The sequence below is a fragment of the Thamnophis elegans genome, chromosome 3 (genome assembly GCF_009769535.1).
Source record: "Thamnophis elegans isolate rThaEle1 chromosome 3, rThaEle1.pri, whole genome shotgun sequence".
NCBI classification, from domain to species: Eukaryota; Metazoa; Chordata; class Lepidosauria; order Squamata; family Colubridae; genus Thamnophis; species Thamnophis elegans.
This window is the reverse complement of record NC_045543.1, coordinates 18,621,017-18,646,961: the sequence shown is the minus strand read 5'-3', so window position 1 is coordinate 18,646,961 and position 25,945 is coordinate 18,621,017. Positions and strand designations below refer to the sequence as shown.

Genomic DNA, 25,945 nt, shown 5'->3' with positions numbered 1-25,945 from the left:
TCTTTTGTTGGAACTATTTAGAGGTTATTAAGACGTGTCTGTAGAATTAAGAGTCTGCTGTAAGGATGAAGAAGACAGCCATCTTAATCCTAAAGACAAAGCACTATGACCCCTCACCTTTTTCTTGGCTGTTATTATAGAGCAGAATTATGAAGGTAATATTATAGCTGCACCCAGAAGTACTACTATACTTAAAAGTCTATCAGATGTTTCCGTTATAAAATCCTGTTTTGAGGTGTTGAATGGTATCTTGTCTAGCTAGCAAGTTAAACTGACATAGACTGTTGCTATATACAGAAAATTCATGTTTTGTTGATGTCCCCTTCCCTGTCTCTGAATAACTTTTTATTTATTTATCACATTTTGAGCTGCCCAGCTCCCTCATAAAAAGCCATGAAATTTGAGTTTTGAAAATGAAGAGATTTCCTTTTACATAATCCCATTATGTAAATAGAAGTAAATGTAGAAGAATACATTTAAGAATAGTTCTCTTTTTCTTTATGGTTAGTTATAAAATATGCAACTTTCACGTGAAAATGAAAATATGCATAAGTTTGGTTACCAAAAAATGTGTTTGTATGTTTTCCCATGTTCAGACTTGAAGTACATCTTTTGGGTTATTAAGGTGTACTATTAATATGGATATCCTTCCTGGAATGCATTATAACTATTATGTGGTTATAATAAAAAGGTGAGCAAAAATATAGGGTGTTTCCTATATGGGGAAGGGACATATTTATGATTTATTTACTGGATTTATAAGACCACCCACTCAAACAATCTGTCTAGTGAGCTTATAACAACAACAACAACAAAATGAGGAACTCCACCCACACATACAATTAAAAACTCAATTATACAATGTATAAATATAAAATATTTGGTATTTTATTATTTGCATGCCGCTCTTCTCCGAGAGGACTCAGGGCGGCGAACAATTCAAAGGGGAAAAAAAGAGGGAACATAAAAGACAAAATACAAATAATAAAAGTAGACAACAGTCGCACAACCATACATGTCGAGAGGGGAGGGAACTCATCACCCCCAGGCCTGCCGGCAAAGCCAGGTTTTGACGGCTTTTCGGAAGGCCTGGAGAGAGGTGAGGGTCCGAATCCCTGCGGGGAGTTCATTCCAGAGGGCCGGAGCTGCCACAGAGAAGGCCCTCCCCCGGGTAATAGCCAGGTGGCATAGGCTGGTAGATGGCACCCGGAGGAGGCCAACCCTGTGAGATCTAATGGGTCTGTGGGAGGTAATTGGCAGCAGGCGGTCTCTCAAGTATAACAATGGCAACTAAAGCCATAACAAAACAAGCAAAAGGGAACTCCTCTCAATTGGTCCCTAATGCCTAGGGTGGAAAGCCAGGTCTATTTCCTAAATATGAGCAGAGTTGGGGCCTGTCATATATCGGGGGGAGGGGGGGCACAGTGGAAGAGATTATTCCAATTTTTGACTACTGTAAATAACTACATTTATATCCCTACTTTTAGGATGTTGTTTGCTCTCAGGAAATATTTTTGTATAATCATTCAATAATTTTATTACAATATAGAGTAAGCAGGACTTTCTGGATAGTGAGAATGCCATAGTTGAATTGCTCTTTATTATTTTATTTTTTCCATTATTTTAACTTTGGATAACAATGTTCCAGATATTTATCGTATTTGCTGTTTTAAACAGCTAAATAATCCATTGAACTATGATTTCACTTTTTCTCATATATCAAATATTGTCATGAGTTTCTCACATGGAAGGGGTAAATTCATAGCTTTGAGTTAGTGAAAGTCTGATCATGCTGACAGATATTGTTTGTGGAGAGAAAGTATGTAATACCTATACATATCTTCCTAGTCTATGCCCATGGAGATTAGGGCAGCTACCTTGGTTCATGTGAATTACAAGTTCTTTCTCTGTAACCGTGTCAGTTCATTTGCCCAAATATATGCGTAAATTCTTTGGTCTTTTGAAATCTTTGGCTTCAAAGAGACAGAAAGTGTTTGAAAGATGATACAGATACTGGGAACTAGTTGAAGGAAAATGGGATTTTTGTTCTGGAAATTATATACCGTATTTTTCAGAGTATAAAATGCACTTCCCTCAAAAAAGAGGCTGAAAAGAGTACATCTTATACACTGAATACAACATTTTTTGCCTCCTGAAACCTCGCCCCCTTTGCAAAAATGTCCGTGCATAGCCTTTAGGAGGCTTCCAGAGGGGGCTGGGGAGGGTAGAAATGAGCGAAAAACGAGTGTTTTTTGCTCCCCCCCCCTGAGCACTTTACAAGCCTCCTAAAGGCTATTCATGCCCCTTTTTGGGGGGAAAATGGGCCCATTTTCGGGAGGTCTGCAGAGTGCAAAAACTTTTTTAAAAAAATATGCCTCTTCAAAATCTTGGTGCGTCTTATACTCTGAAAAATATGGTACATATACTTGAATTTTGGAAAAGATCTGAAAGATCTTTTAGAAAGAATAGGCCTTGACTGGATTTTTTTAATAAAGATAATCATTAGAAGAAAAGATCTTTGAGGTGTGGTAGGAATCAGGCAAGGTATTAATTAGCCTAATGCTTTTGAAAATATTAAAGTAACACATTCAATGGTTTCCTTTCTTTTGAAGGAGTGTTTTCCTTAACAAGGCTTATGTTGATGGCTCCTTATAAATCTTGTTCTAAAGAACTGTAGTATAATCTGACTCTGGAAAAGCTATACGATGGTCTATTCCATGTACTGTGAATTGTCTTCTTAGAGATATTTAATATATGCAGTTAGATGCTCTCAGCAAAACATTTTTTAACATATCCAGAGTCTCCAACCCACTTTAGGTCAAGGAGACAAGAGGGCATGTCACGTCTGTTGACTCCTTCACAAACCCATGGAGACATAAGACCCATTACACATGGACGTGACAATCACTGATAAACACCTGAAACAGCTGGCCTAGATTTATTTACATGACATATGCCATAGAGTACATGGTTAATAATTATACACACACACACACACACACATACATACATACATACACACACATACACATACATATATACTTACACATAGCACATAGCACATAGCACATAATGCAATGCTACATGTATAATGGAACATATAGTCAATTTTGTAAGGCATGAGGAATTCAAGAAGGTCTGTATAAGTCATAGGTTTCATTTTGAAATACATTGGTTCATAAGAATAGAATAAGTGTTCTATATATTAATACCAAACCATTTATCCAATTAATAAGCCCAGAAAGATGGACCAGTACCAAATAGTTCATCCTCCTCCTTCTAAAACACCCAATCTAATGTAGATTATTTACTCCTAAACTTATTTCATTGCCCTCTTCACTTTCTCCCATCCGTCTCTTTCCAGCTCCTACTTTCACTCCTGATTTCTTAGAAAAAGTTAGAAATAATAATTTACTGCTAAACAAAACAGTCTATGTTTTCCATGATTGCAGAACTTTTTTTTTTCCTGTACTCAATATTGCAACTTAAGCTTGCTTTCATTCCATATGTTTTCAAACTGTTTTCTTGAATTTAACATGCCTTTACGTGGCTATTTCTAATTTTCTCCTCAGAAATAAAGCAGAGCTGAATATACTGGCAGCTGTCTTGTCACTCCGACTGACATAAGCTTTCTCTTTCATTTCCGGCTAGCAGAACATCTTCATATTCTGTCATGTTCGATGCCAGAAGGGTCATCTTTGAAGGACAAACAAGGTTTTATTGTGCACACTTCTCTTTGATAACTTTCTTCAGCAAACTACTCTGGACTTGCCCTTGTATCAATTAGTCTTCAATAATCCATTATAAGTCCAATACCAGCCACATAAATCTTCAATAGGCAAAACTGCCTAGATCTGCCTTGGTTTATACACCCTCTATCAAACTTCTTCCAATTCTTCTCAGAGTTCTTTTTGGTGTTCTTAATATTCCTCTTTCTCTTATGGAAACATTTTCCTATGAGAAACTAAGCTATCTCTCCTACTCTAAACTTCTTCATAATCATGTTAATGAAAACAAAGTATTTGTTTGAGTGTCTATATGTGAATAGCCAGGAAGAAGCCATGATTAAATGCAGAGTGCGACAGGCGTACACTTGTATATCGCACAACAGTTTTATGTTTGAGAATTAAGTTCTTCTCTATGTAATCTAATCTTACAAAGCTCCAGGAGAGCTCATTTTGATGCAGAGTAATATTGTAGTTCGCTATATTGACCAGAACACCTTATCTGATTAGCTTTCTTCCTTTGATAGTTGATGTTACTGTGACATTTGGCAGGCTCCATCCAATTTCTCTTTTTGCCCATTTAGAATTATGGTTGAATTACATAATTGGCAAATTCTGGAATGGACAAAACGTTTTGTTTTGTAACTTTGAAAAACAAAATCAGGGTAACTATTTGGATTGAATTGTGTATATTGAATTGAAATGGGTTTTTCACATTTTACATGACATATTTCTTAAGTAAGTAATCTAGACAGATTTTCCTATGGTCTTATCATGAATTAACTGTGCTGGAGAAGTTACATGAACCCAGAAGGGTGATCTAATATAATATTTTTTTTAAAAAATTAGGAATGATCTACGACTAAAAACTACTTCAGACTTAGTGTAATAAGTGTACTACAAGCAAACTGTGTGTATCTTACAAAAATTATAAGATTTACCTTCAAATATTTCCTATGTACAGAAAAGTTAGTATGGTAGTAAAACTACCCATATACTGATTATAATACTAATTGTCATTCTTTTCTTTTGAGGTTTCTGAAATGAAACAGCCACTTCTGATATCTTAACTGGTTATTTAAAACCTCTGCAAGAGAGGAGATACCCATGTATGATTTTTAAGGAATATCTACTAGGTTGCAACATCTGTTCAATAACAAGTCAACATTTAAAATCTGAAACATTTTCAGTGCATTTATTATTAATGTGTTGAATATACTCAGTAATATTTATGGAAATTTATTCATGTTTCCTGCTCATCAACTACTTTTAGTTGAAACATAAAATGAACTAATGCATTTTCTTCAAATTATTTTGAGTAATGATCAAGTTAGGAAAGTTTCATCTGTAAAAATCCTCAATTTAGCAAGGAGGGGGGGGAAATGCCATACATTTTCATAAATGTACATTTTCAGCTTTAAAATATTATATGATTTTATATCCAATGTTTAAACTCAGTTACATTATTCTGTGGAAGCCTTTATTACATATTTGTAAACGTTTGATGAATATTTAACATTTAAGAGGGAGACTTAAGCCCTAGCATTCTTTAGAGGGGGTGGGAAGACATTTACACTAATGAATTAAAATCAAATATTGTGCTCATTACTGGTTGATCATTACTCCATCTGCTCGGTGCTAACGTGAAAATCAATTACTGTGTTTCTTTCCCACTGACAGCGTATGTTGATCGGACTGGCAAGAGATCTTCGAGGGATTGCCTTTGCTCTGAACACAAAGACCAGCTACACCATGCTGTTTGACTGGATGTATCCTTATTACACTATGACAATACCAGTTCTGTGCACAGAGGGATACCACGTCCTTTGCATTCGTTTAATAGCATGGCACAGTGGGGTAGAGGAAACAAAGCTAAACGAACTAATATGTAATCAGCTAAAATTACAGTACAGTTGCACTCATGCCATTAACTGGGAAGGCAACATTTGGAGAGAGACCACAAAAAGGTCACTTTTTTGGGTGGGGGGTTACACCACACTTAATCCCTAAATGTTTTGAAACCCTACAGTGTTTTAATAATTCTATAGCCCTTTAATTTATGATGTGATATGTCTCTGCTTAGTTAAAGTATGCATAGGTTATCCTGTTATACACTTAATTTTCCTATACTTATTGCAGGAATCATACTTAGACGTATTGATTTCATGTGATGCTATGCAGTTTCATATTACATCATAAATGATTTAGGCTAGCAAAACTTGCAGATTTTGATTGTGTTTTCTGGATTATCATTTCTATTTAATAGCCAAAGTAACATTTTGTGTAACTTGATTACTAATATTAGTGAGTGCATATGATTTTCAAGAAAAATGGGGTTATACGTCTCCTTAGAAACTTCTGACTAGTCTCCCTTAATGAAATCAAGAGAGCTTATATTACAATTCATCCGTCTGGACTTAACATTTACGGAGAACTTCAAAGAGTAGCTTAGTGCAGCGTTCCATTTTGACTTTATTTGAAATCATCTTAGGCAATATTTGGGAGTAGGTTTTCATTCTCACGCATATAAAAATTGTTTAAAACAGGGTCTCCTTTCTTAATACTAAGATTATTTTATTTTAAAGCTATTACAAAAGCTTTATTTTAAAAACAACTACATAAACAAAAATTTAAATAATATAGAGCAATTATTTAACAGCAAAATTAATACAAACAGTAAAATATGCACAAGTCTCCAACTGTTCTGCTAAACGGCTTTCTTCCTATTGCTGCCTCACTTGAATAAATGTTTACAAGAAACTTTAAAAAAAAATCTTAGAAACACTTGTATCTTCCTTGAATTTTCAGTTTGGCTAAACAGCACTGAATGTGACTTTTGTCCACTAGATGGCAAAAATGAGCAGAATCCATAATATTTCTTAGTTGATCTTTGACCTTGAAATCATTACATATATGGAAGGGTTCTCTTTTAATGTTTAGAAGTATCTAGCTGAGCAAGAACATTAACGTTATCCTGCAAAATGGAATTGTTTGTAGCAGGCTTGCTTATACTAATTGGGTTTCCATAACAAATCAGACTCCTTGGAAAAAGGCCAAAGGCTTTTCATAATTGTATTGACAAGAAAATGAATATGATAAATGGTGTTCATTCAGTTGAGAAAAGATTTATAGTTTCTCCCTCTGGGCAAAGGATGAAGAGCAAATATGTGTAATAATAAAAAAAATCTGTTACAAAATTGTAACAAATTTGATCTCTCACAAAGCTTTATTAAAATATCTCAAAATATGTTAAAGGGATTTCTGATAATAAGCTATAGATTCAGCTTGGTATATTCCCCTATAAAAAGGAAAATAAGGATGAAGAATTATAAATATGAAAGTCATACATTTCTCCTGAATTATTGATATGTCAAACTGTCTGATTCAGGGTTTCCAGTTCAGAAGTTTTGTCTTGGTTAGTCGATAGAGTATATGGGCTGTATGGAGCATGCCTAAACATATAGAAGCAGTATTTTTTTAAATAAAAACATGTGCCTAAAAAATAGGGACCAACTGGACCTAAAAAATAGAATGCAGTGACTGAGATATTTTTCCATAATTTTATAGTTCCATATTTCATTTAATAAGTTGTACAACTTTTGAGGCTTTAATTAAATTTAAATGCTTTTCTACAAACAATTCACTTTCTTAAATTCTGAAAGTTCAGGCAACACACAGCAGAATAAGACTCAACATCCATCTACAAAAGCACTGTGATTGGTGGAATTCGTAAAACTTACTTCTAATTAGAACAAGATAATCTGTCAGTCTCTTGACTCTTTTCTACCTGTCACTACCATTTTTCATGTATGAAAACATGAATATTTCATGCAAAGAGCTTTCTGTTTATTTCTATTACTTTAAATATAAGCCTTTCCAAGTGTTCAGAAAGCTTTAGGTAAGGTACAGGTTTTGTTATAGTCACTGCAGAACAAATCCTACTTTACTGTATTTCAGAGAGCTATAGAATAGGTAGGTCACACAATGGTAACTCATATTTTGTTTTTGAATTAGTGTAGTGTGTGGGTTCACACATTGTGGCTTAGCATTATACTGTTGTTGTCTTTAAATCCTGGCTTAACCATAGATTTTAAATTCAGCCAAGACATACTTGATTTAATATGAGATTCAAGCAAATCTAGTGTATTTTGTTTCTGGACTTGCAACAGTGGTGGGTTTCAAACATTTTTCAAACCTACTCTGTGGGTGTGCCCTCCTTTGTGGGAGTGGCTTGCTGGCCATGTGACCTGGTGGGAATAGCTTGCTGGCCAGGTGTTCTCTCTCTCCCTCTCTCTCTCTCTCTCTCTCTTTTTCCTTCCTTTTGTCTCTCTGTCCCTTTTTCCTTTTTTTTCTTTCATCTCTCTCTCACTTTTTCTTTCTTTTTTCTTTCTTTCTCTTTCTCTGTGTGTGTGTGTGTGTGTGTGTGTGTGTGTGTGTGTGTGTGTCAGTGGTGGGTTTCAAAAAATTTTGGAACCTCTTCTGTAGGTGTGGCCGGCTTTCTGGTGGAACCTCTTCTAACCGGTTCAGTAGATTTGACAAACCGGTTCTACCGAACTGGTGCGAACTGGTGGAAACCCACCTGTGATTTGCAAACACCCATCTCTGTCCGTGCAAAGCTTTATCGCAAGAATCTGTTAGAAGACTGCTCCCCTTGGAGTTCAGCTTCTTACTTTGCTTCACAAAATTAGAAGGTGCCTGAGAGGTCATCCAGTCCAACTCTTGCTTGATGCAGCATTCACTACACTATCCTCAGTAGATGACTATTTGGAAGCCTCCATTTGGAAACCTCCAGTGAAAAGGAAGAAATCATTTTGTGTGGTATTCTGTTCCACTAATTGATAGTTTTTACTGTCAAAAAGTTCTTCTTGATGTCTAATCTGTATCTCCATCTTTGACATGCCATCCCATTAATTCTAGTCTTGCTCTCTAGAGCAAGTGAGAATACCTCCAGCCCTCTGCAATATGGCAGCCTTTCAGATATTTGAGGACAACTATTATGTCCATTACCAACCTTTTCAAGCTAGGTCTTTTAACCATTCCACACAGGACTTGGGTTTCCAATCCTTTCATCATCTTGTTAGTCCTTGCTTCAGTTTCTCAATGTCTTTTTTTTTTCATCTGAGGTGTGCAGAACTGAGCACAATACTCCCAAGTGAGGCCTGACCAAGACAGCACAGCAGGATGATATTTCCCATGATCTGAATTCTTTGCTCCAAGTTTCTATGCCATTGACCTTGTTTCTGATAGACCTCTCTGGTTCCTGTACCAAAGGAATGATCTTTTAGCATTGATTGGTTGTGAATGGCAAGCAACATAACAATGGTTGTAACATTAACAGTTATAGGAACCCTTCCCTCTGTCATATGATGTAGAAATAATTCTATTTTGCATTTTCTTCATAAAACATGAAGATAGTATCGCTTATGATTAAATTAAAATGTTGGGAGGGGGTGTACATTGGTGAGAAGCTAGTTGGACTATATGATTGAAATGCAACGTTCCCCTCCGAGCAGGCGTGAGATATTAACTTTTTTTTAAAAAATAATTCAAAACGGACATCTTACTGAGCCGAGGTGGCGCAGTGGTTAAATGCAGCACTGCAGGCTACTTCAGCTGACTGCAGTTCTGCAGTTCGGCTGTTCAAATCTCACCGGCTCAGGGTTGACTCAGCCTTCCATCCTTCCGAGGTGGGTAAAATGAGGACCTGGATTGTTGTTGGGGGCAATATGCTGACTCTGTAAACCGCTTAGAGAGGGCTGAAAGCCCTATGAAGCGGTATATAAGTCTAACTGCTATTGCTATTGCTACTGTAATTATTTAATAGATACACAACTATAGAACAAGGCCTGTCAGTGTATACTACATCTTTATATTATAGGCATTTTGGCTTTGCTTTAATGAAAATGTAGATAGTAAAGAAAAGATCCAATTTTAATTGTGTTTTAGTAGGCTGTTAAGCTGTACATGATGCATGTCATTTATTTTGAATCTTTAACATAACTTATAAAAGCTACCCATCATATCTTCCCATTCTTCAAACAGCCGTTGAACTTTGGTATCGCGAACCATCATGTACAACTCCAATCTTGAAGCTTATGGCTGAGATGTTGCAAAACAGGTACAGTTGTTCCCATTTAATTGGCTTGATAGTTCTCTTAACTATGTCAACAACTGCAGGATTTGTCTCAAAACAAAAAATAATATTACTTGAAACCATATTTGTGGGGATTTTGTGCAATCAAACTAATGTTGAAAAGCTGCACTTACAGCTATGTATATAATAGCATTAAAGGAAAAAGGTACAAGAGAAATCTTTACAAATCCAAACAAGACAAAGAGGCATAAGATTAAGTCTCTAAAGGAAGGGAAGCTCATTGAAATACTTTGCATATTCATTATATTAATTTACCTATTGGTATTCAGAAAGTCTGTATTGTTCCCATTAGACATCATCATTGGGGATAGGTTTGCTTTTTCTTGAGTTGTGTACAGCATTAAGTTTTACAGGTTAAAATGCATAGTACAATACACTTTGACATGGTGGAAATATGTTACAGAGTATTAAATTGTGCAATATAATAAAATGCAGTTGCTTCCATTATTTATATCTGCCAGATGTTACTATTTTGTACTTCGTAGAATAGAAAGTATTATAAAGTGTTCCTTAGGCAGCACAAAATCCTAGCCTCTGTTAGAGAATTCAAAATTTCTGGAATTTTAAGAACATTTCTCTAATTTGTCCATCTAAAAGAATAAGACATTTTGTCCCATTCCTTCATTTGGAAAATGTCTGAAATAACAAGGGAATACATGGAGAGTAAGACTTTAACTTTGAAACAAGTTTATTTCTTCTGAATAGTTTCTTTGGCAACCAGTGTCATACAGAGGACTTTGAAAAACCCTATCAAACTGTCTAAATTAAAATACTTTCTTAGGAAATGAATTTTCATTATTAACTATATAAAGTTAATTATAATAGAGGTGGTTTGGTCTAGTGTGGTTAAGGTGCTGGCCTAGGAATCCGGAGGTGGTGAATTATTGTCCCTTTGTAGCTATAAATGCCAGCTGAATGACTTTGTTCTGCTCTCTCAGCCCAACCCACCTTACAGGGTTGCTGTGTGGAAAATAGGAGGATAAAGGAGCATTGGTTATGTTCTCTGCCTTGAGTTATTTATTAAAAAAATGAAGGCAGGATAAAAATCTAATTTTATGATTGCTCCATTCCAGAACGTAACCATAATAATTAAACATTTTGCTTAGTTATTTATATTGAGTTGTGTCTTAAGAGTAATATGCTTCAGGTTTGAGTTTCTACTCCTAATATCATTTGCCTTTTTCATTGCTTATGATGTGACACCTATATATGTTTCCTCTTTATCCTCAGACCCTGAACAAGCTTTTTGTCCTTCCTTCAAAATCTTGTATATTTCCCCCCACCTCGCGCGCATATCTCTCCACTTGTATATTTAGAGGCATCACCTGATATCTCTAGCTCTACTATTCCTAAGTGTCCAAAGATGTCCTGATTCCTGAAGCAATCTTATACATGCTTCTCCTTTTGATTTCCCAAAATGCCACAGCTCCTTCACTTCCTTCAAATCAATTCAGAACTCACCTGTTCCATGAATGCTTTCAAAGCTTCATCACCAAGGAAGGTGGTGTTATTCTCTGTAACTAAATAAACAACATCTTTCTTTGTCCATCACTATCTCTGTTCTGTCCCTGTTCAAGTTATTTGTCACTTTTTCCTAGATGGTAAGTCCTTAAAATCCACATTTTTATTTACTTGTTTTCTTATCTATGTGTGGCACTACATATAAGAGACAAGTTTTTCTCACTTTGTCAAAGTGATTGTTTCTAATTCATTTTGCCATGAAATCCAAGCAGGAAATCTAACTGTATTACTTGCTAAGCTTCACAATCAATCTTGTGGAGCTAATTTATATATTAAGGTTGATATGAAACATTTTTCCTGTCTTATGGGAAGTACATATTGTCTTTATTTCCATCAGTCAGCACCCACTTCAAACTATATTTATTTTTAGACTTAAAAGACTTGTATCTTCCCTGGAATCCAAATCAATGTTGGTAACAGTTTGCTGGGTACATGAATGTTGAGTAATGAAACTCAGATTCAGTTCAAGAAGTATCAACATTCATGCTTAGAGTCATGTGGCACCTTATAGCCTTTTTTGAAGCTTGTACACTTCCCCAAACAAAATTAAAGGAGATTTAATTGCATCTCTATGAAGTAACTTTTCTTAGATTAGAAATATCGTCACATTTATATGATGCTGACATAAAGCTGATATTTGCTAATTAAGCTATTTAATATTTTCTTAATCAGTTTATATTGATTAAGGTAATGCAAGATATAGCAAAATAATGCATACACAGATAGACAGTATTCTTTTTGTTGATTCTAATTGTCTTTGTTTCTAGGTGCCCCATTCTCTTGTCCTCTCCCTTCCCTCCCCCTTCCCCATCCCAATCATTTCCTTCCCATAATAGACAAATTGCATGCTTTGCCCATATGTTGTGATAAATGATTGGCTGGAAAAATGATTACGCTAGGCAAGATAAAGGAAACCTTAAGAGAGAAGACAATGGATAATGTAGATAGAGGTTATCAAAGAAATTATTGGGATGCTTTTGGAAGAGCTGCTTGTTTTACTAGAGACTAGTAGTCTCTAGTAGACTAGATGAAATGACTAGAGACTAGATGAAATGACAAGCATTTGTCCATGTAATCAAATTTAACTCAAAACATTCCTATCATTTTGCTTCTGTGTTGCCTCACTGGTTATTTTTCTCTGCTTCTGTTAACAAAAGAACCTCACCAAGGTTTTTGAAGTCTAAATAGCTCCATTTTGGTTACATAGCTCTCATAATTCAGGAGTTGAATTACTATTGATATACATTATAAGTGCTTATTTCATCAGATTATATAAAGACATGTTTCTGTTTTTTTCCTCAGATCTCAGCGTTTAAATTTTGATGTGTCATCTCCTAATGGAATTCTCCTCTTCAGGGAATCTAGTAAGATGATTTGCACTTACGGTGAGTTTAATTGATGATTTTCTACATATAATAAGAAAAAAGTTCTACCTTCTAGTTAAACAGTACTTGGCTTTAAAAAAAATATTTGGATTCATGGATCTAGTTGTGAGAATTTATGGTATACAATGTCAGTGGACAGCAGATCACTTTGGGTAGAAGGTGAAATACATTCCTGAAGAGCAATCATTGTTCTCTATAACATTACAGTTGGTTGATTAATTGATGATGTACTTATCAATTTGAAAGCATAAGTAACCCACCCAGAAATATAACAAAGATTTATACATACAATACATTTGTTTATGCATTAAAAGAAAAAGGACATTTTAAGGAGAGAGGAGGATTACAAAGGAGATGGAAACAAAACCTCTTTTTCCCATGTTATTTCACCTTTCAGCAGAATAAAAAATGAGATATTTCAAAGAAAGAGTCCTGGAAACTAAAAAGCAAAAAAAAGGAATCTTAAGGGAATATTTCTCCTACATGTGAACCAAAAAACACTGGTAGAAGTTGGCTAGAGATGCACAAGTAATGAGAATAGATTGCAACATTTTGTGGTAGTTGCATTTAGATTAATTATTGTAAGAAAAAACAGTAGTTTTTGCATAAGATTTCTTAAATTAAAATTAACTGCATCAAATTCAGCCACATTAAAATTAAGAGACTTTCTATAATTATTTCTAGGAAATAACAGTAATGGTTCAGATAAGGTGCAAGTCTATTTCATAGACCTGTAGAGTAAGAATCTTAAGAGTTGGAAGGAGCTCATTTAGGCCACTGAATCCAACCTTCCTGCTCAGTGCAAGAATTTTCAAGCATCATTAACAGTTGGCGCTCTAACTGCTGTTTTAACATGTCCAATGAAGTTTACTAACATTGAAAACTATATATATGTATGTATGTATGTATGTGTATATATATATACATATAGATATACATATACACACACACACATATATATATATATATGTTAAACGATCTATGGAGTGGTCAAGAACAAGTATTAATCATTTTTCATATGATATAAGTCCAGAATGCTACCATATCCTCCTTCATTCATCTCTTTTTAAGGCTAAACTTTCCTCCTTCCTTTTTATACAACTAAGCTTCTAATCCAGTGGTTCCCAACCTTTTTTTGGCCATGCCCTACCTAAGCATCTCTAAAATCCTGACTCTCCCCACCCACCCACTCCCATGACATATAATTTTTACTTTACTCAAAAAGTGAACTCTACTCACACGGAAGAAGCCTAAAAGGCCATTAACTTGGTTTAAACAAGGTTCAAATTGCCCCCATTAAAAATCAAATTGCCCCCCTAGACTAATTCAAAAAAGGTCAATTAGGATTACTGTGGGAACTACTGTTCTAATCCCATAATGATCCTAATTGACTTCTTCTGAATTAGTCTAGTTTATTTGAATCCTTAAAATATGTCGTGCACAGAACTGGACTCAGTATTCTAATCAGTACAGGATATACTGCAAGCGTAACCCCCTACCCTACTATTGATGCAAGTTCATTGGCTAGGTTTTTTTGCAGCCATATCACATTGCTGACTCATGCTCAGTTTGTAATCAACTGCTAAACGAGGATATTTTCCCAGATATTGTCACATCAATTATTCTTCATTTCATATCTAAGCATTTGATTTTTGCTTTAAAGTGAAGAATTTTACATTTGTAAAATGTATTACTTTTAATTCATTTCTACAATCAATTAATTTTAGAGCATTAACAATCCTACACATTTAATAAATATTTCCTTCACTTTCTTATCCAAGTCATTGCTGAGAACATTGAAAACTAAGGCTCAACAATAGAAATTCATGCCACTTTTAGTTTATTGAGAAACTATTAATGAACACTTTTTGAATGTGTTTCAAGATGGCAACATATCTGTTAATAGCCATGCTATTAACAAGCTTGCTAAGTAGAATGTACTAATTTATCAGCTGTTGTACTATATCAAGGTATATTACATTTGCAGATTATAGATGCCATAATCTATTAAAGAAGTAAACCAATTGAAAAATGAGATAACATTTATCTGGCAAAACTTGTTCTTGACTAATTCATGTTAATCTGGTATTTGCAACAGTATTTCAAATTGCTTAGATCACTTTGTGATTCACTGTAGTAGCCAGATACTGATATCAGAATAAAAGGCTTGTATTCAAATCCATCTTTCCCTTTTCTTTAACGACAAAGGCAGCATTTGTCCTTTGGTCACTTCACAGTTCATTTAATCTCCAGGAATTTCCAAAGAAAGAATATATGTTTTGGTTCAAACATCCATCATTTTCCTTGATATCTTAGGATGCAATACATGTCATATTTCCTGGCAGTGTTCTATCAGTCTCAAGGTTCAATTCTGTCCATTTATCCTTCTCTTCCCAGTTATTAAGTGGAATTTATATTCTTGTAGAGAAGATTGATTCAAATTAGAAATTCAGCTTTCTGTGTTCAGGTCTATATTGGGTTTTTTAATGTGTAATTGCTGTATTTTGAGTGGTTTTGCTGTTTTCCTCTCATGCCCCTACTCCAAGTTGTTGCAATTGTGGTATTATATTCTCTTCTTTTTTAGGAATTACCACTCATTTTGAACTTTTCTATCCATTGGCAATCACTCATTATAGGATCCTACAGATTTCTCTGAATTTATTTCAGACTGCCTTGTTAAAGACATAGTTCCACTACATTTAGCTTTTCTTCTGTAATAATAATTCCAGCATTTACATGCTAATTTTCCTTCCAAGTTCATGCTGTCTCCACTTCATTGTCTAAGCCTTCTCTATTGGGTAGTATTGTCCCCTTACTTTTCACCCAAATTTCTATTAAGCAGTAAATACAAGTTCATTAATTTAGAAATCAGAGTAAATTTGAATTATTTTCAAGTCTGCCTCTATTTCTATTACTTCAGTTGTCCCAAAGGTGCATTTTCAGGAGGCCACTGGACTTTCTTGTTTTTTATTTGAAGACGTTTCGCTTCACATCCAAGAAGCTTCTTCAGCTCTGACAGGATCATGTGGAATGGAAGGGTTTATATTCCTTGCAGACAGCTGGTAATCTGCATCTTTTAGAGGGTTGTTGAAACACTTGGAACTTTCCAAGTTAAATCAGAATGAACACAATTTGGGATGAACACCCTTTGAATGTGGGAGTAGGAATGGATTTCCAGAGGAAAAAAATGCAGACTACAGGAACCAGGAGCACTACTCAGGACACAGGTCCTTCAACGACCCTCCAAAAGGATGCAAATGACCAGCTGTCTGCAAAGAATATAAATCCTTCCATTCCCCACTATCCTGTCAGATCTGAAGAAGCTTCTTGGATGCAAAGCGGAATGTCTTCAAAGAAAAAACAAGAAAGTCCAGTTGCTTCCTGAAAAAAACACATTTGGGACAACCATGACCTGGATGACTGAGAATCTATTACTTCAGTTCCTTTTATTTAAAAAATGTGTCCTTCAACTCCTATTTTAAAAACATCCCATTAGCTCTGCCATCCTACCTGCTAAATCCTTTTGCCTTTTTGTACTATGGACTTAACATTGAATACTATGCACAATTATTCTGGTTATTTGAAGAGGAAGAAAATCTCCTCCTCCTTACGTTTTCAGATGTATTGTATGTCTCACAATGTAAAATTATGCTGTTTTTTCTCTGAAACATTGATAGAAACCTTGTGACCTTTGAACTTATCGGTTAGATCCTAGAAGGCCTATTGAGACTGTTCCATTCTCAATCCCAGTGACAACTCCCTGATGCTTGGAATTTTAACTCCCATAACTCCCATTGCTTTGTTAGCCTGCATCTGAACAACCTGGAAGTAATTAGGCTTATCAGGTGTATCGAAATGGAGCAAATACAACAGATATTGGCAAAACAGGGTGAAAAAGATTTGTTCTAGACCCTGATAAACTGCATTGCTCTAGGTTTTGTTTTTTAATTCATCCACCTCACCGTTTTGGAAGACTGACAGAAAAATAATATTTTCAATATGCTGTATTTTATTTATCTACATTCTGTCATGATATACTTTGATGTAAGTTTTTAATTTTGTTGCGGCATTTAGCTGTTCTAGCAGTTACTGTTCAGGGTCAGCCTCAAGGTTAGCCACTGTAGCACAGAACAATTTCCTGTTCTCATAGACCAGGTAACATTTGGATGAGGATTACATTTTACTAGTTTTCCAGTAGCCAGGGACATTATTTCTAATGAGCTTTAAATTGCTTCTAGAACATCTATTGTGTGAAACGTAGTGTTGCAATCCATTCTACTCTTCTAGCTTAATATCATGTATCTTTTTAAAGAAAAGGTTATTTGTTGCTGTCTAATAAGTATTATTAATTTTTAATCAATTGTTCATTTTCAATAATGGAACATACTTTATATCCATTGCTTGTTCTATTTAGAGCATTCGTAGCAATGGTAGTGACATTTTGCAGATATATAGATGCTGGCAGATTTTACAGTAGTAAGCAATAGTGTTACATATTTTAAAAGCATACAGACACGTATTTCCCTCTGTTTTATAATGATAGTTCAATCATAACAATTTTGTTTTAATAATATCTACTTCTTGCACTTAAATAATTCCTTATCTGTATTTATACAATTTATAATAGCATAACTCTTTCTAAATTCCTTCTTTCTGCTAAATAATACTGTGCTGAATTCTGCTATTTGTCCAAAAACATTAGCTGTTAAAAATACTCTCCACTTCACAACAACAAATAACTGCTACAATTATGAGACAGCTACTGGAAAGTTCATCCCCAAGGTCCTACAGCTGCTTGTGCCAACTGCAGCATTCAGTCAACTACATCATGTGAATGACAAAATCCAGTCAATTGAGGCAATTTCTAGTCTTTGCCCTCTATATCCTACTAGAAAAAGAACTGGAGAAATACAGTGGTTTAGAAAAGCAACTGTCTCCATGACAAAGCTGATTGCTAAGTCCATCCTACAGAATGTATGACTCCTAAATAGTGATTGGCTGGGAAACTCAAGTCATACCTGTCTCCTGGGTGAACAGTGTAGTGAGGCCAGTAATATAATGAAATCTGCCAATACTGTCCTGTTACAAAGATTTATGGGTCTCTGGGAAGTTCTGGATGGGGGATTCCGAAGTGACAGCTCTTGATTCAGTTAGTGTGATTGTGTGGTGCCAGTGGTATGGCTGTTTAACTTCATTAGCAGATGACTAAGTTAAGTGTTGTGTGTATAGATTAGAACTCATGGAACACAGTGGAACTTTAGTTTTAATTTTAATTTCTAGTAATAGTTTTTTCCCCTTACAACTGGTCCTCACATTTGTGACCATCGTAGCATTCCCACAATCATGTGATCAAAATTTGGACTTGTGTTTATGACAGTTGTAGCATCCTATAGTCATGCAATCACCATTTGCAACCTTCCCAAATGACTTCCAACAAGCAAAGTCAGTAGGGGAAGGCAGATTCAGTATATTCTCGTGTATTAATCTGCCTCATCCCAGGTCAAATAATAACTCCCTCCAGGTTCCATCATTTGAGATTGTTGTCTCAGAAGTAGGCTTTTTTAGTAGCTGTGCCACATTTTAGAACTCCTAGACTCTAGAACACACTTATTTCCACAATACAGGATGGAATAATGTATTGCCTGATGATATAGTTGTGAGCACTTTATTACAGTATTTAGCTGGTTTGATTATTTTGTTTTGATCAGTTATTCTAGGTATTTTTGGACTATTTTAATGATGGCATTATTAGCTACTTAGAGCCTTCTGGAATTGGTGGCATATAAATGAAACAAACAGTTGCAACCTATGTCTGAAGAAGAGTTGTTGACTTTATTTCAAAAGTAAGACCTCCTAGTGCTCCCAGCCAAAGATGTTCCCTTGGGTATTTGGTTGCAGGTATTTAATTGCCCAACTAGTTAACTTCATCACCTTGCACTGTTGATGTTATCTAACTGAGTAATGAAACATCTGCATGCTAATAGCCATGCTTGGAGAGCACCAAGAACTCCAATATTTAACCCTGTGCTACACAAGAGCTGTGGTGGTACAGTGGTTAGAATGCAGTACTGCAGGCTACATCTGCTGACTGCTGGCTGCCTGAAATTTGGCAGTTGAAATCTCACCAGGCTCAAGGCTTCCATCCTTTCGAGGTGGGTAAAATGAGGACCTGGATTGTTGGGGGCAACATGCTGACTCTGTAAACCGCTTAGAGAGGACTGTAAAGCACTGTGAAGCAGTATATAAGTCTGAATGCTATTGCTATTGCTGTATTCTATTGCAGATAGTTCCAAATTAATATTCTCAGGCTGGAATGGGATTATAATAGTTCCTCCATATAAGAAGGGGGAAATGGAACACTCTGTTAACTGTAGGCTGATTAGTTGCTCTCAATTAGTTGCTCTGGGAAAACTCCATGCTAGATATTTAAATGAAAAATTAAACTTGTACCTTGAAAGAGTACTTTGTTTTAACAAATCCTCAAGCTGCTTTTAGAAAAGGGAGATCAACAATTTATCCATGTTACCTGACAAGACAATCATTTGTTTCCTTTATAGATTTTAAGGCCTTCTTTGATTCTGTTAATAAAACTAAATCTGGGTTAAATTAATGAATTTAGTTCCAGATATACTTCTTACATACTTAATACAGGTGTTATATTAAAATAGTCTAATCCTGTTAGGCATGAAAGCCAACTGGTGATTTCGGGCCAGTAATTCTCTCTCAGCCCATCTCACAGGATGATTGTGGGGTAAATGGGAGGCAGTATTAAGGTATATTCATCATCTTGAATTGATTAATAATAATGCCAGGTCGTTTGAAAAGATTCAGAGGTGAACAAAAATGTCATGCTCAGTCTAAACATCTGGCTGACTGTGCAACCAACAATAATAATTATAGATGCAATCCCAAAATATCTGGAGCACCACTTGAACACTATCGGCATTGACAAAATCACCTTCAGTCATTTGCAAGAGGCTGCTTTATTTGAACACTTTACATCCTGTGATGATACCTTTAATACCATCAAATAACATGCACCTATCCTGGGAAGGATTCTATAGGTAGATAGAAATGCCAAATCCAGTCTAAACATCTCATTAATTGCAATCAACTATATTAACAGAAGAGAAAGAATGTAAGAATAGAATAAAATAGAAGACAATGAAGTGGCGAAGATCACAAAGTAGCAAGATCTCCAAATAAGGAGTTCTAAGATTATGGCATAAACTAACTGTTCTGATCACAGTGATTTTGGTGTGGCACATTGAGTGCCATATCAAAAAATGTTGGATGGCACTTAGAAAATCTGCATATTGTCAAAATTTGCATCTCTCAATTAAAAAGGCCACACTGCTTGGATCCATATATATACTATGCTGGTATATTATAACATCTGAGGTTCTTGAGAACTTGATGCTAACACCAATTTAAAGAACTGGCTGTGATTTCATATTTTTTGTATATAATAATAAAATTAAACAACATCATCTACACATTACTCCTTGGAAAGGACACGATATGTGGATAAAAATGCCAAATCCAGTCTAAATATCTGACTCACCAACCATCATAATAATAACAAGGGATGTTGGGTACAACAGAAAAAGTGTACTTATAAGAGGATGTGGTGGCTCAGTGGCAAAAACACTGAGCTTGTCGATCAGAAAGGTCGGCCGTTCAATGGTCCAAATCCCTAGTGCCGCATAACGGAGTGAGCTCCCATTACTTGTCCTTGCTTCTGCCAACCTAGCAGTTCAAAAGCATGTAAAAATGCAAGTAGAAAACTAGGAACCAACTTTGGTGGGAAGGTAACAGCGTTCCCTGCTCCTTCGGCATTTAGTCATGCCGGCCACATGACCACAGAGACGTTTTCAGACAGCGCTGGCTCTTTGGCTTTGAAATGGAGATGTACACCACCCCCTAGAGTTGGAAACAACTAGCACATATGTGTGCGGGGAACCTTTACCTTTATAAGCAACATAATAATGAATAAGGGTGTGAAACAAGGTTGTATTCTGTTCCTAACACTATTTAATATGTAACTCAATGATTTTGAGACTTTATTGTATATATTGATGGCCACTGTCCATTATTAAACAAATATTAATTATCTTTCCATTTTATTTAACCATACTTTGTCCTGGCAACATCATTGTAAGGCAGTAATTTTGAAAAGCTACTATGAAGGCCTTGTATTATCCCTTTAGCAATACAGATTTTTAATGCAAAAATTGCATTTCAATAACCCAAAGCAAATAAAATTGTTAAATGTTCTAAGTTGTGTTCCACATTCTCTAGTTCTTCTGGAAATCGGGCAGTTTTCTTTCAAAGCAAAAAGAATGATTAAGTTTTGGGTTCAAGCCAGTGGTGGGTTCTGGATCCCGTTGCAACTGGTACGGTTGCAACGGGGCCCAGCGTTGTCCACATGAACGTGTGCTGTGTGCACGGGCACACACACAGCGCGCACATGCGTCTTACCATCCAGCGATACCTTTATGAGCCTTTATGCAGGCACTGTACACACCGTGCACAGAAGCGCTGAAGAGTTTAAAGACAGGTAAGGAGCGTGGGCAGGCGGGTGGGCCCTCTGGAGCACCGTACTGGAATGGTATCAGTGCTCCAGGCAGACTCCAGTATGCCTGTACTAGGACATACCGCCTGCAACCCACCGCTGGTTCAAGCATACGTTTTCAAAAACAAAGAAGGACTGCTGCAAGAATTCCTATGTAGGCATGTCTTTAAATAGGTGACCCAAAAGTTTGATGACATTGATATGAATCTTGATTATTTTATTTCCAAGGATATGAGTTCACTATTTCATAGGATTAAACATAGATTATAGCATAATTCAGGACAGGAATTATTGGCATAGCTCATGATTTATGCAGTGAATTACAAATATACATTTCAGCGCATTATACATTGTAATAATTTTAAGTTTAAGTAAATTAATAATAGTCTTTTCAAAAAGCAGATTAAATGTGTTACCATCCAATATGCTAAACGCTTGGTTTCAAACGATCCCTAACTCTCAGAAATGTTGTCACTGTCATAGTATTGACCTTGATGCAGTAAATTGTATTTTATTGCATTGTGAATTTTCAGTAGGATATTATGTAGCTTATTTTAAAATCAGTGTCAGGGAGACATATTTTTAGGTATGTTAAAATTTTACTTGCACATAAAAATCTTAATATTATAAAGGTGATAGCCAATTTTTTTACTATGATTATAAAAACAAGGTCTTTAGTAGCACAACAGTAAAATTTAATTTTAAATTTACCAATTTATTTCATTAGTTAAACTATTTTATCATAACACTAAATTTTCTATTACCTCTGTACTTTGCTATTTGGATCTTTTGATCAGGTGTGTGTGTGTGTGTACACATATACATACATACATACATACATACACGTGTGTGTGTGTGTGTGTGTAAAACTTTAAAGTTCATCTGGGAATTAACTGGCAACCAATGCATGTCTTGCAATATAGATATGAATATGGCAACTTTCTCAAGTTTCTAATAGTTTCTAAATGGTCTTCAAGGCAATTGCATAATTCAGTTATTAGCGGATCAATCATCAGTAACTAAGTTTAAACATATTTGGGATAAATACATGCCCACCATTTGACAATTTTTTTAAAAAAATAAAACATAATAATTAAAAATAGTATTAATTATTAGTATTTAAATTAATTAATTTAAAAGAAATAAAAAATAAATGGCAGACTTAATGGACCACTAGATGTTTTCTGCTGTCTGTTTTCAATGTTTCTATATAGAGTCTATTGCAGAAGTCTATCCTTCGTTGATAAGTGCCTGATTTGGTGTAGCCATATTCCCCCTGTTCCCCCTCAAGGAATAGTACCAGAGCTGACGGAATCATCTCAACTAATGTCATGTTAAGGAGGGGTGGGCACTGCCAGTTTTAATCTATTCCATCCATCTAGTACCTGTAAAAATCCAAACAAGACATATCAAATTCTGCAGTAGAAAATAATCTAACATTCATCATTTAAGATATATGTTGTCTCAGGATAGTTCATTTTCAATAATTGGCTTAGCTAGAGTGTTTCAAGTGATTTTCTCTGGATAGATAAAACAGGATCTGGGGCACACTCAGTATATTTTAGTGTAAAAGCCAATACCTCTATGTGGGCATGTAAAAATGTAATGTTGGATATCTGTTGTGACTCAGCAGCAGCTTGCTGTGAGTTGCGGCGGGATGCAGGAATAATGAGCAGCTGTTGCTCATTAGGGTCGTCTTCTGCAGATAAAAGACGGATGGTGCCACGCCTTAGTTGCAGAAGTCAACGTTCGTGGTTCGTCGTTCATCATGTGTGGTTCATCGTTTCGAGATTCAAAGAGGCACTTGGATAAGTGATTTGCTTTCTGTAAACCTGGTTTGCTGTAAGAGCTTTTTGTTTTTGCTTTTGGCTGTGTAACTTTTTGCCAGAGACTTTATCTACGTTTATTTTTGGGCTCGCAGCCATCTTAAGCCAGGACTGATAAAGATATTTCCTTTGAAGTTCTGTCTGACTGTCATTTGTGAGTGAGCGAAGAGGGGGGTCAGAACAGATATCCATATATCTTTAGCACTATATTATCATTATATTGCCGAAAGGACCAATGTAAGGATTGTCAGACTTACATTTACAGTGTAAACAAGTAAAATGTCTACATAGATGAATTAGTGATGTTTGGATAATAATATTCTCTTTCAGATGTTCTATTGGTAAGTAAACAAATAGGTTACATATATATAAACAAATAGGTAACCCAATCTCCCTTTGATTTCAGGTCAAACACTTTTCCAATTACTATTTAGCCAAGTCTAGATTTGGCCTTAAGATGAAAGAGGGTTTATTTTTTCATTCTTAAAATACTGTTTAAATTTGGCAGATTTTTACTACTGGCACTAAAAAAGCTTTGTTCCCCCCCAAATAAATCTCTTCCTTTAACTTATACAATTCAGTGACAACTACTTAATATTAATAGCAGGGGAATATCAAATAGTCTAAGTCATGGAATAACATCCGCCCTTAATTTGTCTTAGATGTAAGTCAGATCACATAACCTGTCCATTGATAATCATCTAGCTCAGGCATGTCCAAAGTCCGGCCCAGGGGCCAATTGTAGCCCGTTTTCAAATTTCGAGTGGCCCGCAACTTCTCACCGACTCAGCCTGTCACTCATTCCCGCCGTCCAGCGTTTTTTCCTTCACCGCACATTAATGTTAATGGTTCAAAGAATGTCAGACTGAATGGTCGGCCCCACACATTTTCACCTCACCAAATCTGGCCCTCCTTGCAAAAAGTTTGGACACCCCAGATCTAGCACAAATCTTCCAATAATGATAAAAAGTAACAGTTAAGTGAAAGTCTTAAGTAACACAGACTCCAGGTTTTTCAGTTACTTATGTCAGTTTCTCTTTGTTTTTTCTTCTTCCAAACAGGAAATCAGATCCTATCTCTTGGGACTTTGTCAAAGGATCAAATTTATCCATTGAAACTCAAGGGTATTTCCATCTGTTACTCTGCACTCAAATCTGCCTTATGTGGAAATTATGTCAGCTTTGGCGTCTTCAAGTTGTATGGGGACAACCACTTTGACAATGTACTTCAGGCCTTTGTCAAAATGCTGCTTTCAGTATCCCACAGTGACTTGCTAGTAAGAAATTATTCATCCTGGGAGTCTTTATGCAAATTATGTATTACTACCACAGGCTGAAAATGAAGATAGAGTGGAATCTAGAACAATTTAAGTGCCTTTTATTTTTATTTCAACTGCATTCATGCATTAGTAATTCTTACACATGCAATATTATGTGTAGTTTCATTAACTAGTTATGAATATTTATTTTAAAATATTTATAATATGTTGTCAGGATAATCACAGATCATCTACTAAGTGGATAATAATTCACAAACCTGTAGTAGGATTGTTTTTGACATTGTCAGTTAAACTTGCTGATATGTTGTCAATCAGTATTCCTCTGACATTAACTCCCAAGGATTGATTTCAGTGAAAATGACAGTCTTACAAGCTAGTATCTGACAAATGAGGGGGAACTCTCTGAAGACCAAAACCTTACCACTGGGTCAAATAAGCTGTACATCCTGTGTAGCACTGATTTTCACCCAGTCTAATAGGAATTACCTTGGTTTTTGCAATTCTCTCTACAGTATTTTATTCAAGCAAATTTTTAGGAAAATTAAATGTATAAAACCCTAATTTTTAATTATCTAACACACACACACACACACACACACACACACACACACAATGTATGTATGTATGTATGTATGTATGTACATATACATATATGTGTGTGTGTGTGTGTGTGTGTGTGTGTGTGTGTAATGTAGATTTCATTAGTAATCAAGGTTTCCCAAGGTAAACACTAAAACAGCATTGCATGCCATGTTTATTTGATTCTATGTCCCAAAAGCTGTTCCCAAACAGATGAGAAACAATGTCAGTATTATTGAAGGAGATATACAAACATTAGAAATGGGGCATCCAATCAAAATTAAAGGTTGCATTATTTTTTTTAAACCATTTTTCTCCTCCCCTTCATCTGAGTTCGATTACTTGTTTATGATTATTTGCATCATTGTGTCCACTTTAATTCTCCTGTTAGGGAGTCTTATCTTACTCTCTTCAATTGAAAGAAAAACAAAGCATAACAATGATAAAATTTCACAGTTGGCAGTGTGACTGTGAGAGAAGTATTTAGAACTATTGGGATTTTTACATACGAATATCAAAATAGCTTGGCAAAATGCAGCAGTCACAAAGAATATATTTGGGAAAGGACATGCAAAATAGGCAGCACAATGCAATCGAATAAGCATTAGTAAGCAGTTGTGAAACTTTTATTCAATATTAATTTAATTTCCAGTTTCATAATGTTGAGGGTTCCAATTCAGTTATTGCAAAATATTTGACCTGATCAATTTTTATCTCTCTTAAGCAGAAGTAATATTTTCAGAATTACAAAGCTTAGAATTTTTTTAAAGTTTAGTTTTCTTTGGATTTTACTATTATAATCAAAATTCTAAAAATAGAAAGTTTTTACTTACTTCACAATGGAAGACAGCGCAGGTCTGAATAGTCAGTTGGATGCTGGATGTTTTCAGTAGCAGTCAAA

General features: G+C 35.4%; 1 protein-coding gene across 1 annotated transcript in view; it reads left to right on the top strand.

The window, feature by feature from the left end:
• RANBP17 (RAN binding protein 17) overlaps positions 1–25,945 on the top strand; it is a 186,489-nt gene that overhangs the window by 121,792 nt on the left and 38,752 nt on the right. Inside the window, exons 20-23 of the mRNA XM_032214676.1 lie at positions 5,406–5,494; positions 9,736–9,843; positions 12,703–12,785; positions 24,248–24,462. Of these exons, the coding sequence (XP_032070567.1) occupies positions 5,406–5,494; positions 9,736–9,843; positions 12,703–12,785; positions 24,248–24,462 (495 nt within the window). The remainder of the gene's footprint in view (positions 1–5,405; positions 5,495–9,735; positions 9,844–12,702; positions 12,786–24,247; positions 24,463–25,945) is intronic.